The 26,556-nt window shown below is 40.4% G+C and overlaps 1 protein-coding gene across 1 annotated transcript; it reads right to left on the minus strand.

Moving 5' to 3' along the window:
* Positions 1-10,286: 10,286 nt before the first annotated feature.
* On the minus strand, positions 10,287-19,691 carry slc26a10 (solute carrier family 26 member 10). Its single transcript, XM_049580750.1, has 18 exons — positions 19,174-19,691; positions 17,815-17,925; positions 17,315-17,472; positions 17,016-17,180; positions 16,761-16,913; positions 16,583-16,665; positions 16,352-16,499; positions 16,158-16,271; positions 15,037-15,114; positions 14,851-14,946; positions 12,822-12,928; positions 12,446-12,515; positions 12,106-12,288; positions 11,935-11,989; positions 11,558-11,646; positions 11,395-11,449; positions 11,183-11,289; positions 10,287-11,081 (listed from the first exon to the last, which is right to left on the minus strand). The coding sequence occupies exons 1-18, from the start codon at positions 19,436-19,438 to the stop codon at positions 11,043-11,045; spliced, it is 2,076 nt and encodes a 691-aa protein (XP_049436707.1). The 5' UTR covers positions 19,439-19,691; the 3' UTR covers positions 10,287-11,042.
* Between the last annotated feature and the right edge of the window lie 6,865 nt (positions 19,692-26,556).

The following is a 26,556-nucleotide window of genomic DNA, read 5'->3' on the forward strand; positions in this document are numbered from 1 at the left end:
CGTTAGCCGCTGTGAGCCGCTAACCACTTCACCTCTGCCGTAACAAAGGACGCGCAAGGAACGACCGACACATCACTCCACCTTCTGCAACAGTAAGAGGCTTTAGCTCTGGGCAGATAGTAGTTAGTGTGTGTTTTCTTTAAGTTTGTAAGGGCTTGTTGATACGGACCGCGTCCGATTTTGGCTGCATTGTTATTGTAAAAATATTGCCTGTGTTGCTGCTGTCTGTTATTCTCCTGCCCGTTTGTGTCTGCTTGTAATACGTAGTGATCCGACCTCGTCGGACCGCTATTGTGTCGCCCCGCACGCGGGATTGATCAGTACTTCGGCTGTGTTGGTTCAATGTCCAGATTCACGCCGCTCACCAGCTGAGCCGAGCGCGTCTCTGCGTAACACAGACGGGTTACTGCATCTCAATACCGCCTGCGTGACCACACTGCTGAGTGCTTACTTTCTCTCTTCCTCTCTTCCACTAACCTACACTTGGAGCCGAGCAATTCGAACTTCCCTCTCTACCGGCTCCCCTCCCTTTTTCTGAGTCGCGTGCTTTCTTGGCGAGCCGCCATAGCGTGACGTAGCTTGCTGCGTCACAGCCGCCATCTTGCTACGCTCACACGCCTCTCTCTCCCTCACACACACACACACACACACACACACATCCTCGCTCACTCACCCACGTTCTCACACACACACACACACACACACACACACACACCCTTCTTGATGCTTGCTGGTTGATTCAGTAATGTTTTATAGTTGATAGGGTTTATAGAGCAATGTTGATGTTGGTTGTAAATTAATGTCATCAGTGTGAATAAACCCTGTTATACTGCAAAGAGAAGTTGCTTTGGTTTTTCATTGTATACTGTGATGAAGCTGGTTGACAAAGTCAGTGCCTGAGCTCCACTCCTTCCTGTTCATCTTATAGTTGCTGATATCTCCCTAGAATTAGCTCCCTAAGTGAACAAACTTGAGACTGAATTTATGTGTGATCATTGGTCCGGTTTTCCCGGTGGTGCCCCGCTGTAAGCTAATTTGATTATTATGCTTATGTAATAATTAATTAATTATTAATTAATTAATCAAATATTTTAATAATCCATAATTAATATTAATAATTATGAATTATTGCCAATGATCATATTTAGCTCCTCCTCTTCCCAACATGTATTTATGTATTTATTTATTTTTATGATACATATATTCATAAGAAATTGGAGGGTTATATGACACATGAAATGAATTGCCTTGTTTTTGTAATGATTTTATTTTTTATCTGCATCTTCCTATTCCTGAATTGTAAAACATTGCTGCATTGGTTCCTTTAAAGAAAGAGGCTTGCAGACAGACTAGATTTAAAACTACTTGGTGATGGAGCCAGTGTAACTTTAAATAAGCCTCTACATTTGCAGCTTTGTGATATAAAACATGTTGTAACAGTTCAAAACGCCCCTTAATGCTCCAGGCTTATTAATATAATTCAATACATTTTGTCTGCATGGGAACACAGCCAATGGCATTCTCAGGGTTTATTACTCAGGTAACATTTATGCTTGTAACATTCTTTGAATGTGTTGTGAAAGATACTGTGTTTGTGCATTTGTCTCTAAAGTGCAATATGATAAAATGGTGTGAGCATGTCTTGCTGTGCAAGTAAACTGATAATAAGGGTTGTAAATTGAGTCTTTAATTACGCTGTTGTACAATGGAGCTATTGAACTGTTGATAAGCTCGCACTTAGTTCTTTAAATGTAACATTTGAGAAAATAATGAAGCCAATCAGGCCAGTGTAATTGACTTCTGTATTGAAATCATTTTTGCCAAATAGATGAACATATGTGCAGTAAGTCAAAGTAATATGTCCACTGCACCTTCTAGTTGTTTTGGAATTATAGTTCATGTATCATTTAAAAATTCTGCACACTCTCCATCTCTGTGACATTTATCTTACATAATATTTTACTCATTTCAGTTTTTGTGTACCTTTGTGGTAGCTGTAATGACATCACCCAGTCCTTTCTCTAACGGAATCAGCTCCACCCAACTACAAATTTGAATCTGAAACACGAGAAAACAAAAAGGGTGGAGGTGTCTGTGCAATATTTAGAGATCATATGGTTATGCACAGGTTGTCATTTGGGGTGTTTTCATCATTTGAGTATGTATCCTTTAAAATGGAGCTAAAACAATCTCCGTCCATACTCTATGTAGTTATATACAAGCCTCCCCAGCACCGTCAAAGTTTTATTGATGATTTTACCAGGATGCTTTCAATTGTATGCACAGACTTTGATGGTTTGGTCATTACAGGTGATTTTAATGTACATGTGGATAATGTCTGTGACAGAAATGCTAAAGAGCTCAGTGCTGTCCTTGAAACCTTTGGCCTGTCTCAGCATGTGTGTGAGCCCACCCACAGCAGAGCGCAGCACACTCTGGACCTGCTCATTACAAAGGGGGTTAATATTTCAAACGTCAATGTGGTTGATGTTGCTCTGTCTGATCATTTCTGTGTCTTCTTTGACCTGTCTGTTTCTCCCAAACCACTGGCTGGTCCTGCAGTTGTTTGGAGGAGACACATAAATAACAGCACAGGTGCTCTGTTCATGGAAATGATAAACTTTGAAAATGCCTCATGTTCTAATGTTGATGATTTGTTGAACTCTGTTACTTCGAGTGTTTTGAATGTTCTGGACACCATTGCCCCTGTGAAGGTTAAAATGGTTAAAAATAAGCAGAAGGCGCCATGGAGGAATGACGACTCGGTCAGGGCACAGAAAAGGGAGTGCCGGAGGGCCGAACAGAAATGGCGCAAGTCGAAGCTTCATGTTCATTATGAAATTTATAAAGAAAAGTTGTACGTGTTCAACCGGATCTTACGTAGAACAAGGGAGAGGTACTTTTCGGAAATTATTGGAAACTGCAGTAACAACTTGCGTGTCTTATTTGCAACAGTGAACAGATTAACAAACCCTCCAGCTCAACTGCCGTTGGAACGGATCTCCACATCTAAGTGTAATGAGTTTGCAGTATTCTTTTGCGACAAGGTTCAGACCATTAAAAATGCCATCAGTTCCACAACACCAATAACAACCCTGCAGCCACCTAGACACTTAGAGCTTACTCATTTTGCACCTGTAACTGACAAAACTGTCCAAGAGATCATCACCAGTCTGAGTTCGTCTACATGCTGCCTCGATGTGTTACCCACTAGATTTCTAAAGTCTGTGCTGAGCAGTTTGTTACCACCACTCGCTCACATAGTTAACATGTCACTACAATCTGGAACATTCCCAAAGGCCTTGAAAACTGCGGTCATAAAGCCTCTCCTAAAGAAGAGCAGTCTTGATGCCACAGTACTGAACAACTACCGGCCATTTCAAATCTGCCGTTTTTAGGCAAAGTCCTTGAGAAAGTTGTTTACCAACAGCTTACTGACTTTCTCCTAAAGAACAACTCCTTTGATGTTTTCCAGTCAGGTTTTAGACCCCATCACAGCACTGAGACCGCTCTTATTAAGGTGACAAATGACATCCGCCTGAACACTGGCGCAGGCAAAGTCTCAGTTTTAGTCCTGCTAGATCTGAGTGCTGCTTTTGACACTGTCAATCATGAGATCCTTTCACAGAGACTAGAGGACTGGGTGGACATCTCTGGCACTGCCCTAAATTGGTTGAAGTCCTATATAGAAGACAGGAAGTACTTTGTTGAAATTGGTAACTGTGTCTCAGACCACATGGCCTTGACCTGTTGGGTGCCCCAAGGGTCAATCCTGGGACCCCTTCTGTTCAATCTCTATATGCTGCCTTTAGGCCAGTTAATACAAAGTAATAATGTGTCCTACCACAATTATGCAGACGACACTCAGATCTATGTTTCACTGACAGCAGGTGAATATGGACCAGTGGATTCACTCTGTCACTGCATCCAACAGGTCAGTAGTGTAGTGTCTAAACCTGACTTGGAGAGACTTATCCATGCATTTGTCTCTAGTAGGTTAGACTACTGTAACGGCCTGCTCACTGGCCTCTCCAAACGGGCCGTAAGACAGCTGCAGTACATCCAGAATGCTGCTGCTCGGGTCCTGACCAGAGCCAGTACGAGCACATTAGTCCTGTGCTCAGGTCTCTACACTGGCTCCCCTAGGCTCAGAGAATAGACTTTAAAGCAGCTCTGCTTGTGTACAAGTCTCTCCACAGCCTAGCACCAAAGTACATCTCTGACATGTTAGTGCCATATGAACCATCTCGGACTCTGAGGACCTCAGGGACCGGCCTCCTGCTGGTGCCCAGAGTCAGGACTAAACATGGGGAATCAGGATTCCAGTTTTATGCAGCTAAAATCTGGAACAGTCTTTCTGAAGATGTGAGACAGGCCTCTACTCTGACAATGTTCAAATCTAGGCTCAAAACAGCTCTATTTCACTGTGCATATGACTGAAAGGATCTTATCTGCACTCTTCTCTTTTAAAGTTCATTTTATAATGATTATTTATGTTTTTATTTTGTATTGTGATTTTAATGAATTTTCTTGTTCTGTAAAGCACTTTGAATTACTTTGTGTACGAATTGTGCTGTACAAATAAACTTGCCTTGCCTTCTCATGTCAGTGCCATATCTCCTCGTATGACTGACTTTTCCTGCACACTACAGTGTAATTAAAAAAACAAGACATATGAAAAGGTTTTGGACTGCAAATTATTACAGCTTAACAATAAAGGTGTCCGTCTCCATGGTATAACTCAAGTACAGCTGTGTTATGTTTCTTAGACAGCTGTAGTCACTTTGTTGTTGAACCACGTTTTTTCATGATAACACACACACACACACACACACACACACACACACACACACACACATACAGTGTTACAAGGTCAAACAAGTAACAAAACATTTTGACCGTGCCTGCATTCCATTGAGGTGTCTCCATACCAGAGATAATTGATGTTAACCTGTTACTATTATGATTTGTGTATATGTTTGGTTGTCTGGGAAAATGTCATGGTGGCTGTGACGGTCTCTGAATCTGCAGGTAGAGATGTACAAAGCTATGTAACTTGATGATCAGGTTTGGCCAGGATTATTTACACTAGCGTTGAGTCTGTCTCTCTCACCATGACCTTTGGGTTTGACTTCTGCACTCAGCATTCACATTATTGTTCTTGCAACTGTTATCATAATATTTGTTGATGTGAATGCTGATTCAGCATCCAGGGTCCGCCCTGGGCTGACAGTATTAGAGGCTTTGGGTGAGGGTGAGGGTAAGTGGGGCAGGCCTGGGTCCAGCTGGTTGGTTGGAGGCTGGTCAAGGACAAAGTATCAGGACCGTGAAAAATTTGTGGTCCAACATACAGAAAAGCGGGATTTTCACTGAGTTGATTACAGCGGTGTTAAATGGCAGTGGTTAAACTGCAGGGTACACGGTTTGAGTTTTTGCAAACAATGTTTTTGCATCACATATTGAAACACTGGCTTTCAAACAGCCCATCGTACATGCTGAGTGTTTCAGGAGATCACTAAAGAGCCTCCTTTATCCTTTTATAATGTGAGTAGAATCTGTCCAGAAGCCTGAATTACTCATTGATGTACTTCTCTAGTGACTTAAGATTTGAACATTAGGCCAAATATGATATACTTATTATAACTGTGGGAGCTTCAAACATCCATTATCTGGAAAAAAAAACATTTCCATTAGACAGCTTATAAAGTGAAATATTGTGGTTTATATGTTGACCCATCCTTGCCGAAATGACTCTATAGGGCAAACTAATTGAGCTCTTAACATCCATATTTCTGAGCAAAGAACAGCCATCAGAACAGAAAATCTGGAAATCTGGACTTTCAGATATTTATTGTTGTGGGCGGCACAGTGGTGTGGTGGTTAGCACTGTCGCCTCACAGCAAGAGGGTTGCCGGTTCGATCCTGGGTGTGGGAGCCCCTCTGTGCGGAGTTTGCATGTTCTCCCCGTGTCAGCGTGGGTTCTCTCCGGGCACTCCGGCTTCCTCCCACAGTCCAAAGACATGCAGATTGGGGACTAGGTTAATTGGTGACTCTAAATTGTCCGTAGGTGTGAATGTGAGCGTGAATGGTTGTTTGTCTCTATGTGTCAGCCCTGTGATAGTCTGGCGACCTGTCCAGGGTGTACCCTGCCTCTCGCCCAATGTCAGCTGGGATAGGCTCCAGCCCCCCCGCGACCCTCAAGAGGATGAAGCGGTTGATGGATGGATGGATATTTATTGTTGTTTGAATTTTGATTTTGTTTTGTATCCCTGATTATTAAATAATATTCTGGTAACAGTTTTAATGCCCTCAGAAAGGTCTTTGGCCAAAATGCATTGCCAAACATATTTTAATGAAATGAAAAAGCTTTTTTTTTTTAAGGAATACCTTTGGTAGTAATTATTGCTGATAACATTTCTTTACTTTGCTCAAGTAGGATTTTGAATTCCTTGTACAATGGGGATTTGATACTTTTACTTAAGTGACAAATCTGAGTACAGGTATTAAATGTCTCTCTGATGGTGTGCTGTGTGCATGAATTTGATTCAAACACGTGAAGCAGGAGGACACTGGGATCCAGACAAAATTTGGCCAATCAAGGTGAGATCGCCTGAGCTGTTAAGAGCCTCACCCTTCATCTGTCAGTGCCCCTGTGCACGTGCTTGCCCTGTAATCCAAACAAACCTTGTGTTTTAAATAGATTTCATTGTTAAGGCAGCAAACACACCCTGAGTTACTGGGTTTTTTTAAATCGAAGTTGTTGTATTTGTAATAGCAAAAATGACAACTACAATATATGGGTCTGCCAACAACATATTGTTTGTTTTTGTAAAGGGTCCTCACAGTCCAGAGGAAGAGACAGAGAAAAGTTATGAATGTTTATTAATATTACAAATATAAATGCAACACACACCAAAAATTCTAATGAGGTGCTGATCACTGGCAGTAGACTTGATTGTAGAAAACAAGTGTCGCACACTCTGGCTCCATATGCATTCCTTTTATTTTAATGATGTTTGTCCTTTGGGCCTCCTTGGTTAATAAAAGGACTTATTTCATGTTCTATGAAATCTGTTAAGTATTTGATTACTTGCCCATGTGTTAAATTGTATGCTGGAAAGACCAGTAGAGCATTAAAAACTGGTATCACTGAACACTGAAGTACTATTAGATGTAAAAACATGAATTCTCCAGTAGCAGCTCATGTTGTTGAATTTAATCATCCTATTTCCTCTTCAAGATATGTAAGGATTGAGAAGGTAACCCTCTCCCCAAGAGCAGGTCATTTGGATGTGTAACAGGGGAGAACACCGTGGATCCACCGTCTGAGAACCCTGTCAGCCCATGGACTGAATATAGATTATGATTTGACATGTTTCCTGTGATGTCTAATTATTGGATATGTATTGAAAGTTGTTCATGATGATCACTTTTAATTGCTTTAATAATATTGCTGTTAGAGACCCTGAATTTAATAAAAACCTGTTCTGGCATTTTGACCCACACTGACTGTTGACTTTGTATTGAACGTCACCTGTCACTATATGAAAGTGAACTGGGGTGTTAAACAGGGATAAATAAAGCAATTAAACGTTCTTCTTCTTCTTCTTTTGGTTTCATGTCGGGTTGCAACCATCGCTTATTAGGTGCATACCGCTACCTACGGTACCAGAGTATGTAGTATGAACTGAACTACTGTACATCTTTGGTTGCCTAACTAATAATCCTTCATTTTTAATTAAAAAAGAAAAACCTTCAACTAACCTTAAATTCTATAACATAATCTATCTTGTCTCCTTCAGATATTCTACTATAGCTTTCTGTGTGTCCTGTACCCCATTTCCTGTTGTTCCCAAAATACCCTCAAGACTCCACTCTCTACTTGCCTTACCTATCTTTTGAGTTAGTCTAGTTAGTGCATCAATATATGTTCCACATCTTCTGTTATTTTACAATCCAAACACTCATCTGAAGTACTTTTTCCTATCAAAAACATTGTTTTATTTAGACCTGTGTGGCCAAATCTTAATCTTGTTAGGACAGTCTCCTCCCTTCTATTGCCTCTATACACTCCCCGTGTAGGAATGGTTTTTTGAGCACTATAATATTTCCTTCCGCTTTTATCTCTGTCCCATCTGTCTTGCCATTTCTTCATTATTTCTTGTTTTGAGTATTGCTTTAGCTTCTCCTTTGCCAAGGTGTATATCTACAATGTCTCTCATTCCAATTGCTTTTTTTTTGGCTATTTTATCTGCTCCTTCATTACCTTTTATTCCAACATTGGCAGGTACCCAACAAAGTTGCACTTCCACCCTAATCCTATATAATCTGAACAAACTTTGCTGAATTTCCAGCATTAAATCTTCTCTGTTAGAAGTGGTAGTTTGTATACTGAGAAGGACTGCCATTGAATCAACACAGAATACTACTCTGTCAGGTCTTACTTCCTCCACCCACTGTAGGCCTATGATGACTGCCATCATTTCTGCTGACATCTGAACAGGTATCCTATTTCCAATATTAATATTCATTGATGGTATATATATTCCTATGTCTTCTCTATCCTTTTCATCTTTGGACCCATCTGTATATATATCTAAATAACTATAATACTTTTGCCTTATATAATGACTTGCTAGATGTCCTATCCCACTTTCTTCCCATTCTTTCTTTAACTCCAATATGTAAGCATACCTTTTATCTCTTCTTAGATCTAATGGTACTTCTCCTAATTCTACCTATATTGCCTTAATTGGTGTTGACCTCATTGCCCTAGTGCATATCCTCAGTGCTTTATCTACCACTCTATCAATTTTATCTAAATATGATTTGGCAGCTGTGCCATACACAACGCAACCAAGCAATTAAACCTCCTTTTTTTTTTTTTTTAATCTACTGTGTCAGCTGACTGTCACTAGAAAGTCACGTGACCCTCCATGTCAAACAACCTGTTGTCATTGCAACGTTTCACCACAAGATGGAAACAAAAGATCAAAAAAAATGCCACACAAGTTGAGTGATCCTCTGCTTTGTCATGAGGAACATTACATTGTTATTATTAACATTAATTTTAGTAGTAGTAGTAATCAGTAGCAGTGGTAATAGCAGTAGTGGTATTTTGTACTGATTATGAGCACGGTGTCTGTGTTTCCCACTACATTTCAATGCCTGCTGTTTTTCTGTACAAATTACATCAATTAAAAGAATAAAAAATACTTCATTTTATTCCCTTGTAAATATGACTCCACTGTATTCAACTGTTTCAGTTACATTTTTTAGTTGTTTTTAATTATGATTGGGTCCGCTACTATAACTGCAAGAACAGGTACATGTTACCTCATAGGTAAATCAAAGCTTTGTCATTAAATTGCTCACTTCCCCTGAGGAGTTAGCAGGGTTACTTTTTGGATATGTGCATGTGTGTGTGTGTGTGTGCATGTGCATGTTAGTAGGTCTGCCAGTAGAATCTGGCTTAGTAAACATTTGGCCAGAGCCTTGTGTACCATGTTCTAATTGAAGTGGACTACTTCCTGCCAATTAGTGAAACACTCCTTGAGCTTTAAAGGGAAAACCCAAAGGGTACAGTGTCTAGAGGCCTCTTTGAAATATGCACTGGAAAAAATTAATAACTTGGCCATCCAACATCAAGCAAGGAAATAATTAGGGTTTTTTTTCTTCTTCTTCGTCCTGGTTTTGAACTCACACTACATATAGTTTTATCAGGTCAAGGTAACATGATGATGAGCAGTGGGGAGCAGAAACCTTTTACTGTCAGACAGCAGAGGGCAGCATGGTGGTGAGGTAAGATCACTTTCAATTACTATATTGGCATTTACAACCTCTGATGGAGCACATCTTTAGCATCTCATAACAGTAGGTTTTGCAGACTTGTTTTACAATGTACAAACTTGGCATCTGGATTGAAACGTGTCACCTGATGCAGTAGAAAGATGTTGCATGTTAAATAGAATTCCAGAATTCTGCAGGACTGATGACCTGAGATCTTTTCCTTGTTACTCCTAGCTGTGGAAAAAAAAATCATGTCTTGTTGTCATTTGACTCCTGTATTTTTCATTTTTCATATCAGCGCAGACACACAGGTCCACAGTACCTCACCAAATACAAAGACTGCTCTTCTTCTCTCTTCCAAATCTGACAGAGTGGCGTGCTTCTCATTCCTCACACTGAGTTTCCCCCTAAAACCTATTCATTCTCAATAACCACGGCACCCAAGTATTGATGGAGAAACCTGTAACTCAATTTTCTCTGACATTTATTAAATTTCTGTTTGATTCACCAAGACGTTCTGTTTTTGGAGATATATTTATTGTCAAAAACAGCCACTGGATGAAACAGTGACTGACAAATACAAAAGTCATTCATACAATACAATGCAGTCTCTATGGAGTTAAAAGACAAGACATTTTGAGACAGTATGGGGTGGCATTTACTGTACATAGTTGCATATTGGAGCACATATTTCAAAACATATAAATACACATTGTATTTTAACAAACTATTCAGTGCACTTTATAATTGTCTGTATTGCAAACAACGAACAGAAACTAAATAAATATCACTGTGCTAATTGACCAGCATATGAGACAATAAAAGACAAACAATTAACATCCATCATAAACAGTTTTAAAGTCAAAAATTATGTATTTTTATTGTTGTACACTAAAAATCAGGAGATTGTCTGTGGCATCTTCCTGATTTAAAGCCCTCTGATGTTATGACCATTTATTAATATCGCATTAAAGTGTGCCATGGGTGAGTCCGATATCAGTGAGACAACTGGTAACACTGTAAATGAATAATTAAATAAGAATAGTAATTCAGGACATTGTGCTACAACAGGCTACTACGTCTTCAAAACACTGGTATATAGTGAAGTCTAGACTTAACGCTGGAGCACTGCCATAAAGCTGAGAGACATAGTCTCTACTTATAAAACAAAATGTGTAAGTCCCACTGCCCTCTGCCGCTGTAGTCCGAGACACTCGGTTGATGTGAGCATGACTCATCAGTATCCTCCTGGCTCATACCCAAACAGTTGTGGTGTTCTCTGGAGGTTTTTCCTGTGGCAGACAGCAGAAGGTGTAACATTTGTTGAAGACAATCTATGTAATAAAAAATCAGTCTTTTGTAAATTTGTTGAAATTTCTGCTTTCTAGCTTACCTTCTGCTGTTGAATGAACATCACTGCATCATGAATTGTGACGAAAATATGCTGAGGGTTCATGTAGGTCATTAAACCACTTGATGTGAGGATCTTTAAGACGCTCTCTGTGGGTGATAGAAATCATTGATGAGTACTCACAAGTGGAAAAAATATTATAAACCAAGAATGCAACCATTAGGAAAGGAATAATTGAGATGAAAAGGCCTTACCATTGCAGTTTGCCAAATATACATGAACTCCAGCTTTCTGGCATTCAGTACACATCTGCAAGAAGCCAAAAGAAACAGACCATGTTACCACAGTGCACAAAGAAATGGAGGGAACCTTATGCAGTGAAGGTTGAGGCATGATGTCTTGCTGTAGCAGACTTACCTGTATAAAGAGTCTTGCTCCAGCAACATCAACAAACGTCACACTGCTGCAATCAATTAACACGGACTGAACATCGCTCTCAGATGCTTCTACAGGGAAGAAAAAGGAAACAAAAGCAAAACTTTGAAAGCTTGAAATTATAAGAAAAAAGGGAATTATTATTATTTTTAATAATCAGAGTTAACCTGAAAATATTTGCAGCACATGTCTACAAAAACATTTAAATAGAGCAATCACAAAAATGTAATTTGCAATGGTCAAATAACGTCTACACACTTTATGATATTTACAGATAATAAGATATGTCCTGATTCAAAACCTGTAGTTTTTGGGACTATGCATATTTAGTTAGTTACCAAAATGTTGTCGGTACTTACCAGATTTAAAGAACTCATTTTCTGAGGAAAACGATGTGTTTGCAATCCCTCTTTCCTAAACAACAGTGAAGGGAGCAAAGAAAGGCACAAATATTAAATTGTACACTAAATTACATAATAAATTTTATGCATTTATAAACTCAATCTAGTCAGTGATTGTAGTAGTCGTACCACAGTGTTGACGTTAGTCTCTCTCTCCCTTTTCTCCAGGGCTTTCCTAGCTTTCTCCCGGCTGCGGATCTTCTCTGGCGTCAGGCCCAGCAGCCTGCTCATCTCCTCCCTGAAGAAGCTGCGGTTGCCGTAGTAAATAGGCCCGTTGTAAGTCAAGATCTTCACTCCAGGTACCTCATAGCACTAAAAGAAAATACAGATTCATTCCAACTTCATTCTAGGACAGGCTGCATCATGTCTGAGATTATAATTATCACTTGTTGGAATAAAAAATGAGGATTAAATGTGCCTCAAATTAAAGTTGAAATGCAGGTATTACGCAATAGGCGCACCCTCTCACCTTGCTGTGGTTCTCCAGAGGTCTGTAAATTTCCGTGTTGCTGGCCCGACCAAGCACAGAACAACCAGCCCTGTTTGAAACATGGGTCATCCATTTTAATTGAACAAGTCATAACATATGATCAACATATGGCACTTATGAAGTGATTCTTTATTTCTCTGTAATGACTTTTAGGTTAGAGCTCAAATACAGACACAAAACTCTCAATGTCTTTATTGGTTGTTACTGGAGCTTTATAAGATGCTTTTACATGCCACAGATTAGTGATCTCAGTTCATGTTTGTTATATATACATGGTATTTCTTTCAGTAAAGCATTTGGCAGGAGCAATAGCTAGACTGAATCATATTATTTGTGCAGAGGAAATAAAATGTACCTTTGTGTGCGGCAGATGACGGTCATCATTGAGAAAACCACTCCGATAGCTAGGCCAAGATCCACGTTGAGTATGACTACAGAGAGCCAGGTCACCACCCAAACCATCTACACAAAGACATGGCCACAATAATTTATTTCTATGTCAGCATATAACAATTAACAATGGAAGCACGTCAGTGAAAATTATGATTAATTCCAGCCAAGCAATCAGTGGGTGGAACCCATGCTCTATGAGCTCATGATCCTGTGGCCTGATTAAGTCTCACTGACTGAGAGAGTGTTTATTTTACATAAGTTTACAACTGTGACACAGCAGTTACTGTTTAAAGACACGTGCATCATTGATTTGTCAACAAGGAGTCAAAGTGTATGGCAAACTCCCAAAACTCCTGCTACAGTACCAATACACACTCGTGTTACAGATAACCCACCCATTTTGAATGTTATCATTTGATTCAAGAGGTGTTATTAGTGCTTATCAGCCTCATAGACATGGGTTAGCAGAATATTGCTACACTGAGAAGTAGTTAAGAACACAGTTATCAGCCCATTAAATCCATGTTGGCATCAGGAGCAGTTTCATTAGGATTCACTTAAAGTTGCGTAAGATTTGAGCACCAGATCAGTACTGAACTCCATAAATTAGCTTTTAGTTTTTTCGCACCAAATAAATTGAACAAGTTACAAGAGTTATTTTAATAAGACAGGTGTGTGTCCTTAGGTCATTGCAAGTGTATGCTAGATAAGGGGTTCCCAATTGGTCCAGCCACAGGGTCCAGATTTCTCCTTAGTCATTAGTTAAGGTCCACAGAGTTTGATATATTCCGCGTCACACTTGTGTTTGGCCTTGTTGTTGAGCTAGTTTGCTGTCTCTGTCAAGTATTCACTCTACAGCAGGGAAATTGCACTTCAAAATAAAAGCTCTGCACTGAAAATTCACTGTACTTAAAAATTTTTAACAAACTTGACATATTCGCAAGTCACTTGTGGTCCATTCAAAATGGACCAGCGACCCACTAGTTGGGAACCACTGTTTCAGATGATATGGTTGTTTTATAGTGTTCCTGCTTTGGTCAGTTGACAGACATGATTTTCTGCATATTTTTTAATTATTGTTGTTGTTGTTGTTATGTGTCTGTCCTTTATGGCAGACTTTATTCTTATTATTTAACTTTTTTGTCTTTTTACTGTTTTTTATTACTGTTTATAATTCTTGATAGACATTGCTGCTAAGTATTTGTTTTTGTGGACTTTTTCATCACTTTATTGCAATATTTGCATCCCTTGAGCCCGTTGAATGTGAACGCAGTGCATTGCTGTAAAAGAGCTTAATGCTCAGTTAATTTTCCCAGAATAAACAATGGTTAAAAAAAACTCAATGACTCTTGGTTTCATATGCAACACAAACCCCAGTCCACTGGGTGAAAGTCCTGTGTGTGTTTGCACTGTCCACCACAACTGGCACTTCCTGATGCAAACTCTCTTACTCTTTAAATTAACATTATGTCACCTGATTTTCTCCACCTTTGTATAACAATAAACACAGCCATTTAACGTGCCGATCGCGGTCTTCTGAACAAACTATTCCATGTAGCAGCACCCCCTAACCCATATCTATGAGGCTGATACCAACTAATAACGCATACTTAACTGAGTATGATCACAAGAAACTGATCACAAGAACAAACTCTAGTTTCAAGTGGTTGCCTGCCACTTAAACTGCAAATTAGATAAGTAGGGGTAAAATGTTGCTGAAAGCACATAGCATTTTACTGCAGATGAGGTGAATTATGCACAGTTTTCAATGTTTAGCAACTGACCACAGACTGAGCAGGATAATATAACCCAAAATGTGAAGATACTGAAAAACCCAATTAGCTGTGTTTTATGGGCCAGTTGTTGACCTAATGGTAGCTGGGGAGCTAATTAACTATCTCCCTTTTATTCTCTTGTGTTTTCATGCATGGGGACCACACTGCAAAATACACTTGTATGTTTTATACTGCTATATTAATCTATTGGCTTACAAAGTCAATCTTGCTGATTCTCCACAGCTCAGGTAAACCCTGGAACTGCAGGAACATCTGCCGGAGGCTGGTGACGTTAATGCATGCCAAGACTGCCTGAGGAGAAAGATAAAGGATGAGATGAGTGAACCTTCCCTCTCCCTCTGTTTTTCTCATTCTCATACAAATACATACATAAAAACGTACCTTTGGTAGAAAGTAGAAGAGCGGTCCAATCAGCAGCAGGACAATCAGAACAACCAGGCTAGTGAACAAGCCGGAGAGCTGTGGGAACACACACAACATACATTCCTTACTGGACATCCCAGTGTGTTTCAAAAGCTTTGTGCATTGACAATATGGAAGTTTAACATGCAAGCAAATCCTGAGACAGTTGGATTGGAGCCTGTACACCCCCAATCTATACTTTTCTGACCCTATACAACTGAGGTACATTCACATACATGAAGAGGAGACATATGCACAATATTGAATGTAATTTTGTATTTTCTGTTGATCATAATTGGACAAACAGGCTTGCTCAGCTGCTGTGTTTAAAGCATTACTAAACGTATTAACTTGAATTTACTTGTTAGTGTTTGTGTGTATGTTAAAGGACGTTTTAATCAGTTTGGGAGTGATTACAGGTTCCAAAATCCAATTACATGTTCGCATTACGTGACTATTATGACAAGTGAAATTCAGTTGAAGAGCAGGAAGTGAATAATCCATGTACTCCATGTATCAGATATAGGGGAACCACAACTAAAATGATGGCTTTTGGCTGGGTGAGTAAATGTGCCTGAGTATAACTGTTGTTTATATTTCAACTCTGTACAAGGATGCACCGCTGTCAGCTGACACTCACTATTTTCTACCTGCTAGGTCAAGCATTGACATAGATCAGGTGAAATGCTGTTAATGTTATGTTTGAAATAAGTTGACTCCATTCCTCCAGACTGACGCTGGAGGTTTTAGGCCCACATCTGTTGCTGTTTCTCAGTAATTTTTTTTTACTTCTCCTCTTTATGTCCTACTACTTTCAGGGCATAAAGTGGCCCTTGTTTTTTTTTTCGCAATTTGATTATAAACAGCGCAAATCATAGACATTTGTGCAATGTTGATAGTCTTTGCCTCCAGCTGCCGTCCATCTGGACAGTGCACTGATGTGTAACGTCATAAGCAAAGAAGCTTCAGTTTTGTTTGTTTGTTTCTTGCTGTGAACCCTCTGGTTACATTTGAATTGCAGATTGTGCCTTTAGTCCAAAGGACAGACGAGTGGCTTGTGAGTGTGACACACAGGAGTTGCTGTATATCATGTACGCTACCTGTGTGTGTCCTCCGGCACTCTCAAGTATATTAGTGGTGGCAAGAGTGGCTGAGCTGGGGAAGCAGGTGAAAAATGAAGACACAGTGTTGGAGATACCATGGGCCAGGAGCTCCTGAAATCGAGCACAAAATGTTAACAGACTGCTGAGAATCTGATATATCCACAAGCAGCTGTGAGATTCTCAGACTTCACCTGGTTGGGATGTATGGAATATCCATGTTTGTCGGCGTAGATCATTGCCAGTGAGACGGACACAGCGTAACCAACAAATGTTATGGCTACTGTGTCTCCGGCAATGTCAGGGAAGGTGTGCAAGGCAGGCATCTGTGGCTTTGGGAATCTGAGGATAGGAGGATTTAAAGTTAAACTACTGAGTTCATCAGTGGTTTGAGGTTTGTTTTTCTTTTTCATTTAAAAGATTACCCTGCTGGGATGTGGCCAACTATCTCAATGTTATAAGTAGAGTCCAGCGATGAGGCGTAGGCTACACCTGTAGCAATAATTACCTGAAGAAGGAAGTACAACACCATGACTTGTTACACACTGATTAAACTGTAATTAGTAAATGTATCATCAACATTCATGAATCCACTTGACTAACCGTGAGGATCTCCACAGGGATAGGTGTACGTAGGCGCTGCCGGTAACGCATGTTTATCTCCTTAACTGGCACCAGGACAGCCAAACACACCACGGAGATCAGCAGCTCAGCCATGTTGGTGTGAGGCAGGTTCTCCATCACTGATGCTAAAGTCTGAACACATGAGTCAGTGAGCTGTCAGCAAACAGCACCAAATGCCCAAATAATAGCATGTTGGATTAAACCATCAATATGTCATCATGTAACGCTGCTTACTTTGAAGAGGGAGAAGGTCCCAGTGTAGCGAGGGAGCCGCAGCCCCAGCATGCTTTGCAGCTGTGACACGGTAACATGGAAGGCAGCAGCACTGGTGAAAGCCTTAACAATTGGCTCTGACAGATAAGTGGAGAGGAAGCCCAGCTGAAGACCAAACATACAGAGCTGCGGCACAAGAGAGTAACATAATACCATGAGCTGTGAGGGGGAATCAAGCCTTCTAAGTCTTAACAAAAACAATCTTAGTTGCATTATTACTCCATTTTGTGAATTTGTGTTTAATCCATAGGCTTTCCTACCATGATAATTCCTGAGAGGAGTGCCACAGCTGAGGCAACGCCAATCCTCTGGGCCTCAAAGTCGGCTGCTTCAGATGAAGTTGAGTTCATCTCCAGAGGAGTGGGAACCAGCTGCTCCACCACAGAGCCAGTCATCAGACTCACCACAGCAAAGGTACCTGGGAACAGACCTATCATCTCAGTGACAGTAGAAAACGTTTGTCTGTACCAGAAGAGTTGCTCTTCCCTGTTAAAGGGTTTTTTGGGAGAGTTTTTCCTTTTCAGCTGTGATGGTCCAAGGATAGTGGGATGTCATATGCCGTAAAACCCTCTATGGTAAATTGTGATTTATGATACTGGGCTTTATAAACAAAATTGAAATTGAAAACATAAGAACTGGCACATTGAGCTCAGGATGCAGGCATAACCATTCATAGTATTGTCCATACTGCAAAGACATCGACCCTGGTGATTAAAATGTATAGAATATACAATAGATGTTATGTGGACACAAATCTTACCTGTGGACACATGACGACCTGTGCCAAAAATCATATAGAGGACCACTGGGAAGAAGGAGGTGTAAAGGCCAAATATTGGTGCGACAGATGTGAGTAAGGCGAAGGCCATGCCTGTTCAGGGAAGACATTCAAAAAGACAGTTTATCAGCCAACACATTTGTATCTATGTAAGCTGATGCATGCAAAGGTAACTTAAAATAATAACTGACCCCACAACAAATACAGACAATAATGTAAATTTTGACAGTTTAGCCTCATAGTTGTTGTCATTAAATACTAAATTCTTTGTTTAATTATCAGTATTAATAATTGCAATCATATACATGATGGCTGTGTGTAGTTTTGTAATTATTCATTATTATTAATATTATTAGTAGTAGTAGTAGTAGTAGTAGAAGCAGTAGTAGTATTGTTAGGTATTAATAATATTTTTTTAAAATCCTTGCTCAATTGATTCTAAAATTAAATGATTTAATAATTAGGGGAGACCGGGGATGGTTGTAACACATGTTGTCTTAGCAGCTATAACATGTTGAATTTTTGTGTCACTCTTTGTGTTAGAGCTCTCAACAAAGAATTGATCTCTTTATATTATCTTTATTTATTTAGTATTTATCTACGATAAATGGCAATGTTTCCACCATCTATGTTGTAACAATACAAGTGAAGAATTGACAATAAAACCATTGCGAAATATACACATGGAATACTGATATATACACATGTAATCAATTTCCACTAAGGTCTGACTCGTTAACCTGTACAGTGTCAGATGCTCAGTACCTCACGTGGAGTAAGTCCAAAATACAAGTCTTCAGCCTCAGTCAGGACATCAGTCAAGACAACCTTTTGCACACTGAAGACTTCAACTGCAGTGATAGCCCACACAGGTGATCTTGTTTCTCAAAGGTTTTGAAATTTCTTGCAGTGCTCAGTGTCTGAGGCAGAGTATTCTTTGGGGACAGACTTTACTGCCTCTCCATGCCTCACCTCACTACATGTGCAAGCAAACCCTCAGTTCTTCTCACTAACTGTATTGGCGTACTGAAAAATATGTAAGATATGTAAAATGTGTTTAGATGTCATAAGGGTTAGATTTTATGCCTTTTAAAAGGTTACATAATTCCAGCTTCAACAGTATCTGTACTGATCAAGATAGAGACTTGGCCCAAAACATGACTGTCATATCCTAAAAATCAATGTTTTTTGCTATAAAGTCTGTATCAACCATCCCCAGTCTCCCCTAGAATTTACATACTGGAATAAAGTAAGAGAAAACAAGCCTTATTTTTACTTTTGTGTGACTCGCAGCAAGTGATAAACTGTACTTTGATCCTGGTGATATTCATGTTAACTCACCTTGGGGAATGTGAAGAATACCAACAGTCAGTCCTGCTATAGTGTCTCCTAAAATCCATTTCTTTAGTCTGTATCTTGGCAGCCAGCTGAAAATAGGCACTCTCTTTCTCAACAGGTGAAGGCAGGCTCGCCTCGAACACCTGCAACTCCCGGCAAGTTTTTCCCGGAGTCGTAAACTTCCACTTGAGTTAACATCAGAACCATAGGCCTGTTTGAAGCGGTCCTCTGTGTAAATATCCCTGTACACGGCCACAGAAGCGCTCATATTTCCCCTGTAGAGGTGAGCAATGACAGCTCACCATGCAAGCACTCTTGTAGAGTCAGTAAAGGTGTTGTCTGTTGGAATACATTTATAGCAGACTCTGCCCTGACCTCAAGAGCCATTGTATTTTCCTGTCAGACTCTTCTTAGCCAATGACATGGCTCATAGCTCAACCTTTTTTGTTACAGTGCTGGCCAACTTTTTTCACATCTTTGTCCTGCCTCAGACAGCATAAAGGTGTGCTGGTCCATTTTTTTCCCTGCAAATATCCTCTGGGTCCTACTGCGGGGAGGATTTTTTTTCTACAGAAAGTAGAAAGTCAGGAATGCAATCTTCCTTTCCGTCAATCACAACCCCTCCCTCCAAACACACACACACACACACACACACACACACACACAATCCTTTGCACTGCACAGTCCTACCCTCCCTTATGTCCTCCAGAGAGCTACGCGGGAGGTACAAGCTCAGAGGAGGCACAGTTAAGTCATACAATGTATACCACTGTGAAATGCCTAAAGAGATCAAAGTGCTATTGTTGGTGGAGCCGAGGTGTAACCTCAAACCATGTCTGTTAGCAAGGAGTTCATTTCCGAAAAGGATGGATGTCTGTAATGGGTGGGTGTTTAAACTGTGTAGCCACAAGGAAAAGGAGTCTGGTACCCATGAGACCCCTGTGAAACTCAATCACACATGGCAGCCTGGTTCATAGATCAAACCACACCTTGACTCTGATCAGAGACTGTATGTGATGAGTGAGATGTTGTTCTATGCTGGACAAGAGTGAATACAAGGAAGCTTTGGATAAATACAAGATTAAACATGATATGTGTGTCTACTGGCCATAACGTATTGTTTGCAAAATGTAGCTTGGATACCATCACGTGATGAAAAAACCTTGGGCAGAGAGGAAATCACAGTCTCAAGAGAGGTCCAGTCTCACTGGTGGATATAAAAATAAACTTATCTCTGATGTAAGCCCAGTAATGGGTGCTGTGAATGAACCTCTCATATGGCTACGTGAGGAAGTGCAGCCAATGCCACCGTTTTCTATTGTTCCCCAAGATGACGCCCAAGGACTTTGGCTTGAATGGGACGTAGGATAAAAGGGCAGAGAATTTTAAGCCATTCAAAATGTGTTGTACCACACGTTCAAATGTACAGCAAAGATGACAAAGCATTTAATATTACACTTGTGAATCTGTATTTACCTTGATGCTATCGTCTTTCCAGCCAGCTAACATGAACACAGTCACACAGTGTATTTCACTGGCATTGTCAACTTGTCAGGTGCAACCCAACAAACATGATCAATGTTTCCCACTATATCACCACCCAGAAGAAAGCGTGCATCTACTGCTAGCTCACCTAGCATCACTGAGCTAGCTAACATTACAGTTCAGCCAAAGAGAATGCCGTTAATGCTTACATCTCTCTCTGTCAGAAGCACAAGCCACTCAATCGTGAGTAGATGCACGCTTCCTTCTGTGCTGTGTTACAGTTGGCGAGTCTGGTTCCCCAGACTGTTTCTATATGAAACTCCTTAAAAAAGGTCTGGATTATCTTGAGTAACCAGGTCATGATTTCTGGAATGTTTCTCAAATGTATGTTTTGATGCTTTGAGCATAGTGCTATCTAGTTCCATTGTATTCGAGTGAAGGCAGACATCTCTATGGCCACTATCTCCAAGACTTGGCAACTCACACCAAAACAATCTGGATTGATAAATAGCACTACAGGTAAGAGGAAAAAAATATTATTTTTAAATTTGTGGTGAACTTAACTTGAGCAGGAATTATGCTGCATACAGGCAAGTGTGCAAGAAGGTTCAGATACGTTCAAATGTTTCTTTTATGCTTGTGTTGTTATCATCTGTTTCCAACCAACAGGAGCTGAATCTACCAGTTAACTTGCTTAATGCACAGTTTAAGATTTTGGAGGTGTGTATGCCAGCGTGTGTGACCCATGGCTACCAGCAAGTCCTATCTCTACATGGGTTTGTTTACCCAACGTTACAATACCTGAAGAAGTTGTAAGCAAACACCTTGAACATCTAACAGACAATGCGGAACATTAACATTCATTAAGCATTGTGTTTCTGGATATCTGATGAATATAAGTCCAATATTCACTCTACTTTAAAGGAGACGTTTTGTGTTTTTTTCCCATGAACCAGGGTGTACTTAACCAATGTTTCTGATCGCAAGTAGCTATGACACTTGGCTTTGTGATACAACTATGTCATGGCAGGTGACAGGTGTATTGCTCAGGACCCAAAGAATTGCAATATCAAGTGTGAAGTTGTTTGGATGAGCAAGCAGCAATACTACAAGCCAAGCAATCAGCCGGTTCCAAACAGGCATGTTTTGACCTGGCGCTCCACTAGTTCGGTTAAAATTTGCACTGCATTTGGATGGTAACCCAACTTCTAACTCCAGAGAAAAAATGTCTGAGTCCTTCACATGGAAGATGTTTGACTTTATGAACTAACTGGATGCTCACTTTGTCTGTCTGTCAATGGGCACTGGGCAGGGAGCATACTGTTGGTTTATCTGGGCTGCCACTGGAAATGGTATTGACGAGCGCGGTGAGACTAAAGCATACAACAAATTTGCATCAAATAAGAGCTAAAAGGGCACAAACAGCTGTGCAGAGTTGGATAATAACTGTGAGTTCATCACAGCGAGAGACCTCTGACTCATTGTTAATGTATAAATCTTCATTAGTGCAGTTTTAATCTAACGGATATGAAATCATATTTATTTTCACACAATGTGTCACCTCATCAGCCCAGAGGAAGCCATAATTAGCAGGGGGTGTTTGGTAATCCCACATACAGCGACATTGCTGGAGTCAGGTCAAATGATTTAACCCTGATAAATGTCTCCATTTCTTTTTAATGACCATTATTGATTCTAAAATTAAAAAGAAAAACAACAGCTAATGCTGAAGGAGATTTTGTCCATGGTGTTATTCCATGAGAGAGAAGACATTGCTAATTATGTAACTGGAGTCAAACAGGGTGTAGGTGAGAGGTCCAGTGATGCGTTACAAAGGTAAACCACTGGATAGGCCCCCCCCCCCCCCCACCACCACCACCACCACCTTAAGTGTCATGTGTCCCTGTCTTAATAATGTTTTAAACTAAATGAAATAAACAGACCTGCTTGTAGAAGTTGTTTTTGTTCCAGTGTCATATTCCTAGAATGTCTCTGGTGGAGAGGAGATGCAGTGATATAAGGGACTTCCTTTAAATGCCAGGAATGTGGGCTATTGTGTTGATCAGCTCCAGAGGATTTATGCACATACAGACGGCGTTGTGTGTCTGCGGGCTGTTTAAACAAGATATTAATCAGTGGTAAAAGGAACAATGCGTTGAATGGAAAAAGGATATGGAGTGTTAACCCCAAACTAGACGAAACCCTTCAGCTCCATCATAACACAGACAGCTCTTTATAAATTTAAACAATGAAAATGGGGATACCTGAGTGGCACACCGAGACACAAAGTATACAGCTCTGCCATTTCTCCAATCCAGCATGAGTTCAGTTATCTTGAAAGCAACAGCACACAGGGTATCAACACCTTTATGTGGACACAAAATGTGTCAAGTGATTTGGGCATTTTTGTCTGAAGAACATGCATATTTTAAATGTGAAGTCACACTGTATGAGATCAATTCAAGCTTTTAAACGTGCAAAATCAGATGAATAGTAAAGGGGCTCTATGTGAAATTCAGAGGCCTATAAGCTGACTGGACAACACATTCTCACTCCAACCTTGTCACATATCAACGTTTGGTCATGGACTTTCCATGTCCAGATAGGACGTGCGAGGTACCACGGGTGCGTTGGTTGCTGATGTTCTGGGACACTGTGTCAAGTTCTGCCTGCTACGTGTATTGTCTTATTTCAAAATACACCTCCGTTTTCACAGGAAATTTGCAGTTTACATACAGTCTCTTTCAAAATAAATGCACTATGTTGATACAACACAACACTCCCGATGAGGGTCAGTGTTTGTTGGACCCACCCACCCCACTTAGACTTTCGCTGCCTATATTTTCACTCGTGTCCAGCCGTGTTTCCCTCGACGCCGCCAGGCCCTGTTAAACTATAACGGAGACCAGCTGCATATTATGCCAACATGAAAGGACACCTTTTTTTGTCAGTGTCTTACGCAGCAAGCCACTGCCCGAGCAGCGGATTTCAATCCTAACTCCATTAACAGCGCTAAACAACAGCAACAGTGCTGACATTTCTCCATCATTTGAGCCACCATACCCGTGTATTTTTACCGACCAGGCTATTGTACCACCAAACGTGAGTGATTTTAAGCCAAAACCTGGTCTTTACCCCACCCAAACCAAGTGTTTTTTGTGCCTAACGTTAACTACACAGTCACCACAGTGTTGCTTACAAATGTAACACACCCATGGTTTACAGATATGTACAACACAAACATTTTTTTTCTTGCAACTGGGTTGTCTAGCTGCAGTAAATGTGTATTTTTGGAGAAACAGGACTTCAGAGGAATTGGCTTTTGTTTTGGGGATAATGGGCTTTTGCAGAAATGGGCTTTTAGTCCACTGGGACATTTTTACGACTAACTGGGCTTCAGATTTTTGGGCTGTTTAAAGAATGGGCATCCCCAAAGAAGTTTAGATTAGCTCAAACACACACAGCGGAAGCGGGATATCATTATTTGCTCAGGACGCCATAACTCCATTATATCTTTAGACAGCAAATAGTGGTTAGCTGCTATATTAATGTGCTAAATGTTGCATAAAGAATCTTTAATACTTTTCTGTTACCCCGCAGTATGTATTGTTTTCATTTTCAGTGTTGTTAATGTTCCTGAAGTGCAGCATTTTCCTGGAAGACAAGCAATTATTCTTAGACTCATAAAAAGCACTTATGGAGTGTTGTGAGGCTTGCAGTTATGTCTGGCAGCATACTTCATGATCCCACTCTGCTTGTTACATTAGCATTAATCACATTATAAAAATATCTCATCCACCCTGTCGCCTTCACGCTGAGTGTGTGTCCTGATCTTACAGGGTCTTTCTATTATTCTCGTCCAGGGAGAGGCTCCAGTCATTTTGTGGCCTATAGTTCCTGCTATTGTTCTTTATCTGCTTTATGGGATGCTTGTCCCGACCCCCCATGGCATGCTACTTTGGAAATGACCTTTCCTATGAGGCTGAACGCTGGCAGCCAAGCCTCTCCTTGTGTCCCTGTCTCCTTACCTCTCCCATCCCTTTCCGTTAGCTGCTCCTCTCCATCAATTAGTGCCTCTCCTCATAGTGCTGTCCAGTTATTTGCATTGTTTGAGGTCATGATTCATGTCTTTGAGACAAATTCTTCCTGCCGGCTCATGAATTTGTTGTAATTTGTCACTCACGCTGTACAAAGTTTCTGCAGGGGTTAAGAGCCGAGCACAACCCGGGGATTTTGTCTAACAGCCCTTTGATGTGTGTTGAAAAGTGTATATATTATGGAAGCTTGTCAGGCCCTATTATTCAGGCAATACAATAATCAAACAAATATTACATTGTTTAACCAACCTCAAACACTGCTAAATCTTCTGTTCTTACTGTACCTGTAATTAGCCATGTCTTGATTTCCCAGGGCAACATACTGAAATCCAATTACTTTTTGTCAAAGATCTGTGGAGATATTCTCTGCCTGTTTCACACTGAAAATTCTTCATCTGAGGCTGTGCTTGTAAAGCGTGAAGGTTTCGAGTATTATTACTTTTTTTTTTTTTTTTTAACTTTGCGTGAGTCCAGTAGTTTTCAGAGTGAGTTGGTGATTTCCTGTTCATTCTTGATGAACATCTCCTGACCTCCACCACACCTACTCTGCACTAGTTAAGTCCATTCATCAAACATCTGTGTCGTGCATCTCCTGGGCGGGTAAGGCAGCACCCGCCTACATCCACAGGCTCCCCAAGGAACTGTCTGAGTGTGCGCTCACAAAGCATCCTCCACAAGTAAGTATTATGTTCTCATTAAGGTAGCAACAAAGATGATGACTTAAGGATGTCATGTCTTTAACCTTGATTAAGCACATGATCATTTCCCTCTGATTAAGCAGAGGGTGGATTATGAACAGTAACTGCTTGTTGTGCTGCTAGCAGTGGGTGTTACTGTAATTGCAATTCTTTTGGCGCAAACCAGGAATGCAATTGATTACTTTTTCAAATAAATAATGCTGTCACAATTAATGAAATTTAAATGGGCTGGTTACTTGCTGTGTTTGTGTGGCAGACAAAGACAATAAAGTCAGTGGATTTTTTCCCACTTGTGATATAACATCACCTGTGATGCACGGCTTAGGTGAGCAGCGCTCAGCCCCTCTGTCTTGTCCTGTGTGTGTTTCAGAGAGACGCAGAGAGAAAGACAGAGTAAGGGGAAGAGACAGTGGAAGGTGGACTGTTGCATGCAGTGTTTCTGTAAGTTTTTAATAATGTAACGTTATTCAGAATGCCACAGGACCCGCCAGTCAACTGATTTGGCACATCAGTATTCACCCGACTTTACTGCAGCACAATAAATGGCGTGAAGCATTAAATCAATCACTTGTTTGTCCGAGTACCTGTAGAGGTTACATTTAATAGGCCACAACATATCTATTGATATTTTTTTTGAGTGCAATCATAGATATTATTTGACAGTTGTATTATCTCACTGTTCCACAGAAACACAAAAATGCTATAGCTACGCGTGCCTAAATAAGAGAATTTTAGCAGCTATTAAAAAGTAATGCAAAAGTTACTTTCCCACATAATTTATTACTTTTATGTGCAGTAATTGGTAGAGTAATTGAATTACTTTAGAGAGAAGTAACTGGTAACTGTGACTAATTATTATCAGTAACTTTCACAACACTGGTTGCTGGTAGAGGGAATGCACGCTAAAGAGTGCTATCTCTTCTGCTCTTCCATGTTGGAGACCAGACACACCAAAACAGACAATTAAAAGGTCAACGTCTTGCCTGAGCAGCCGGTCTATCATGTAAAGAGAACAAAAGGTGAGACCTGGCATCCCATCTGACCTCCCTTTCCTGGCTAGTAGTCACTGTCCTGTCTGGCCACTGTCAGGATATGGTACCACACAT

Source organism: Epinephelus fuscoguttatus, linkage group LG7 (assembly GCF_011397635.1).
Source record: "Epinephelus fuscoguttatus linkage group LG7, E.fuscoguttatus.final_Chr_v1".
Classification (NCBI taxonomy): Eukaryota; Metazoa; Chordata; class Actinopteri; order Perciformes; family Serranidae; genus Epinephelus; species Epinephelus fuscoguttatus.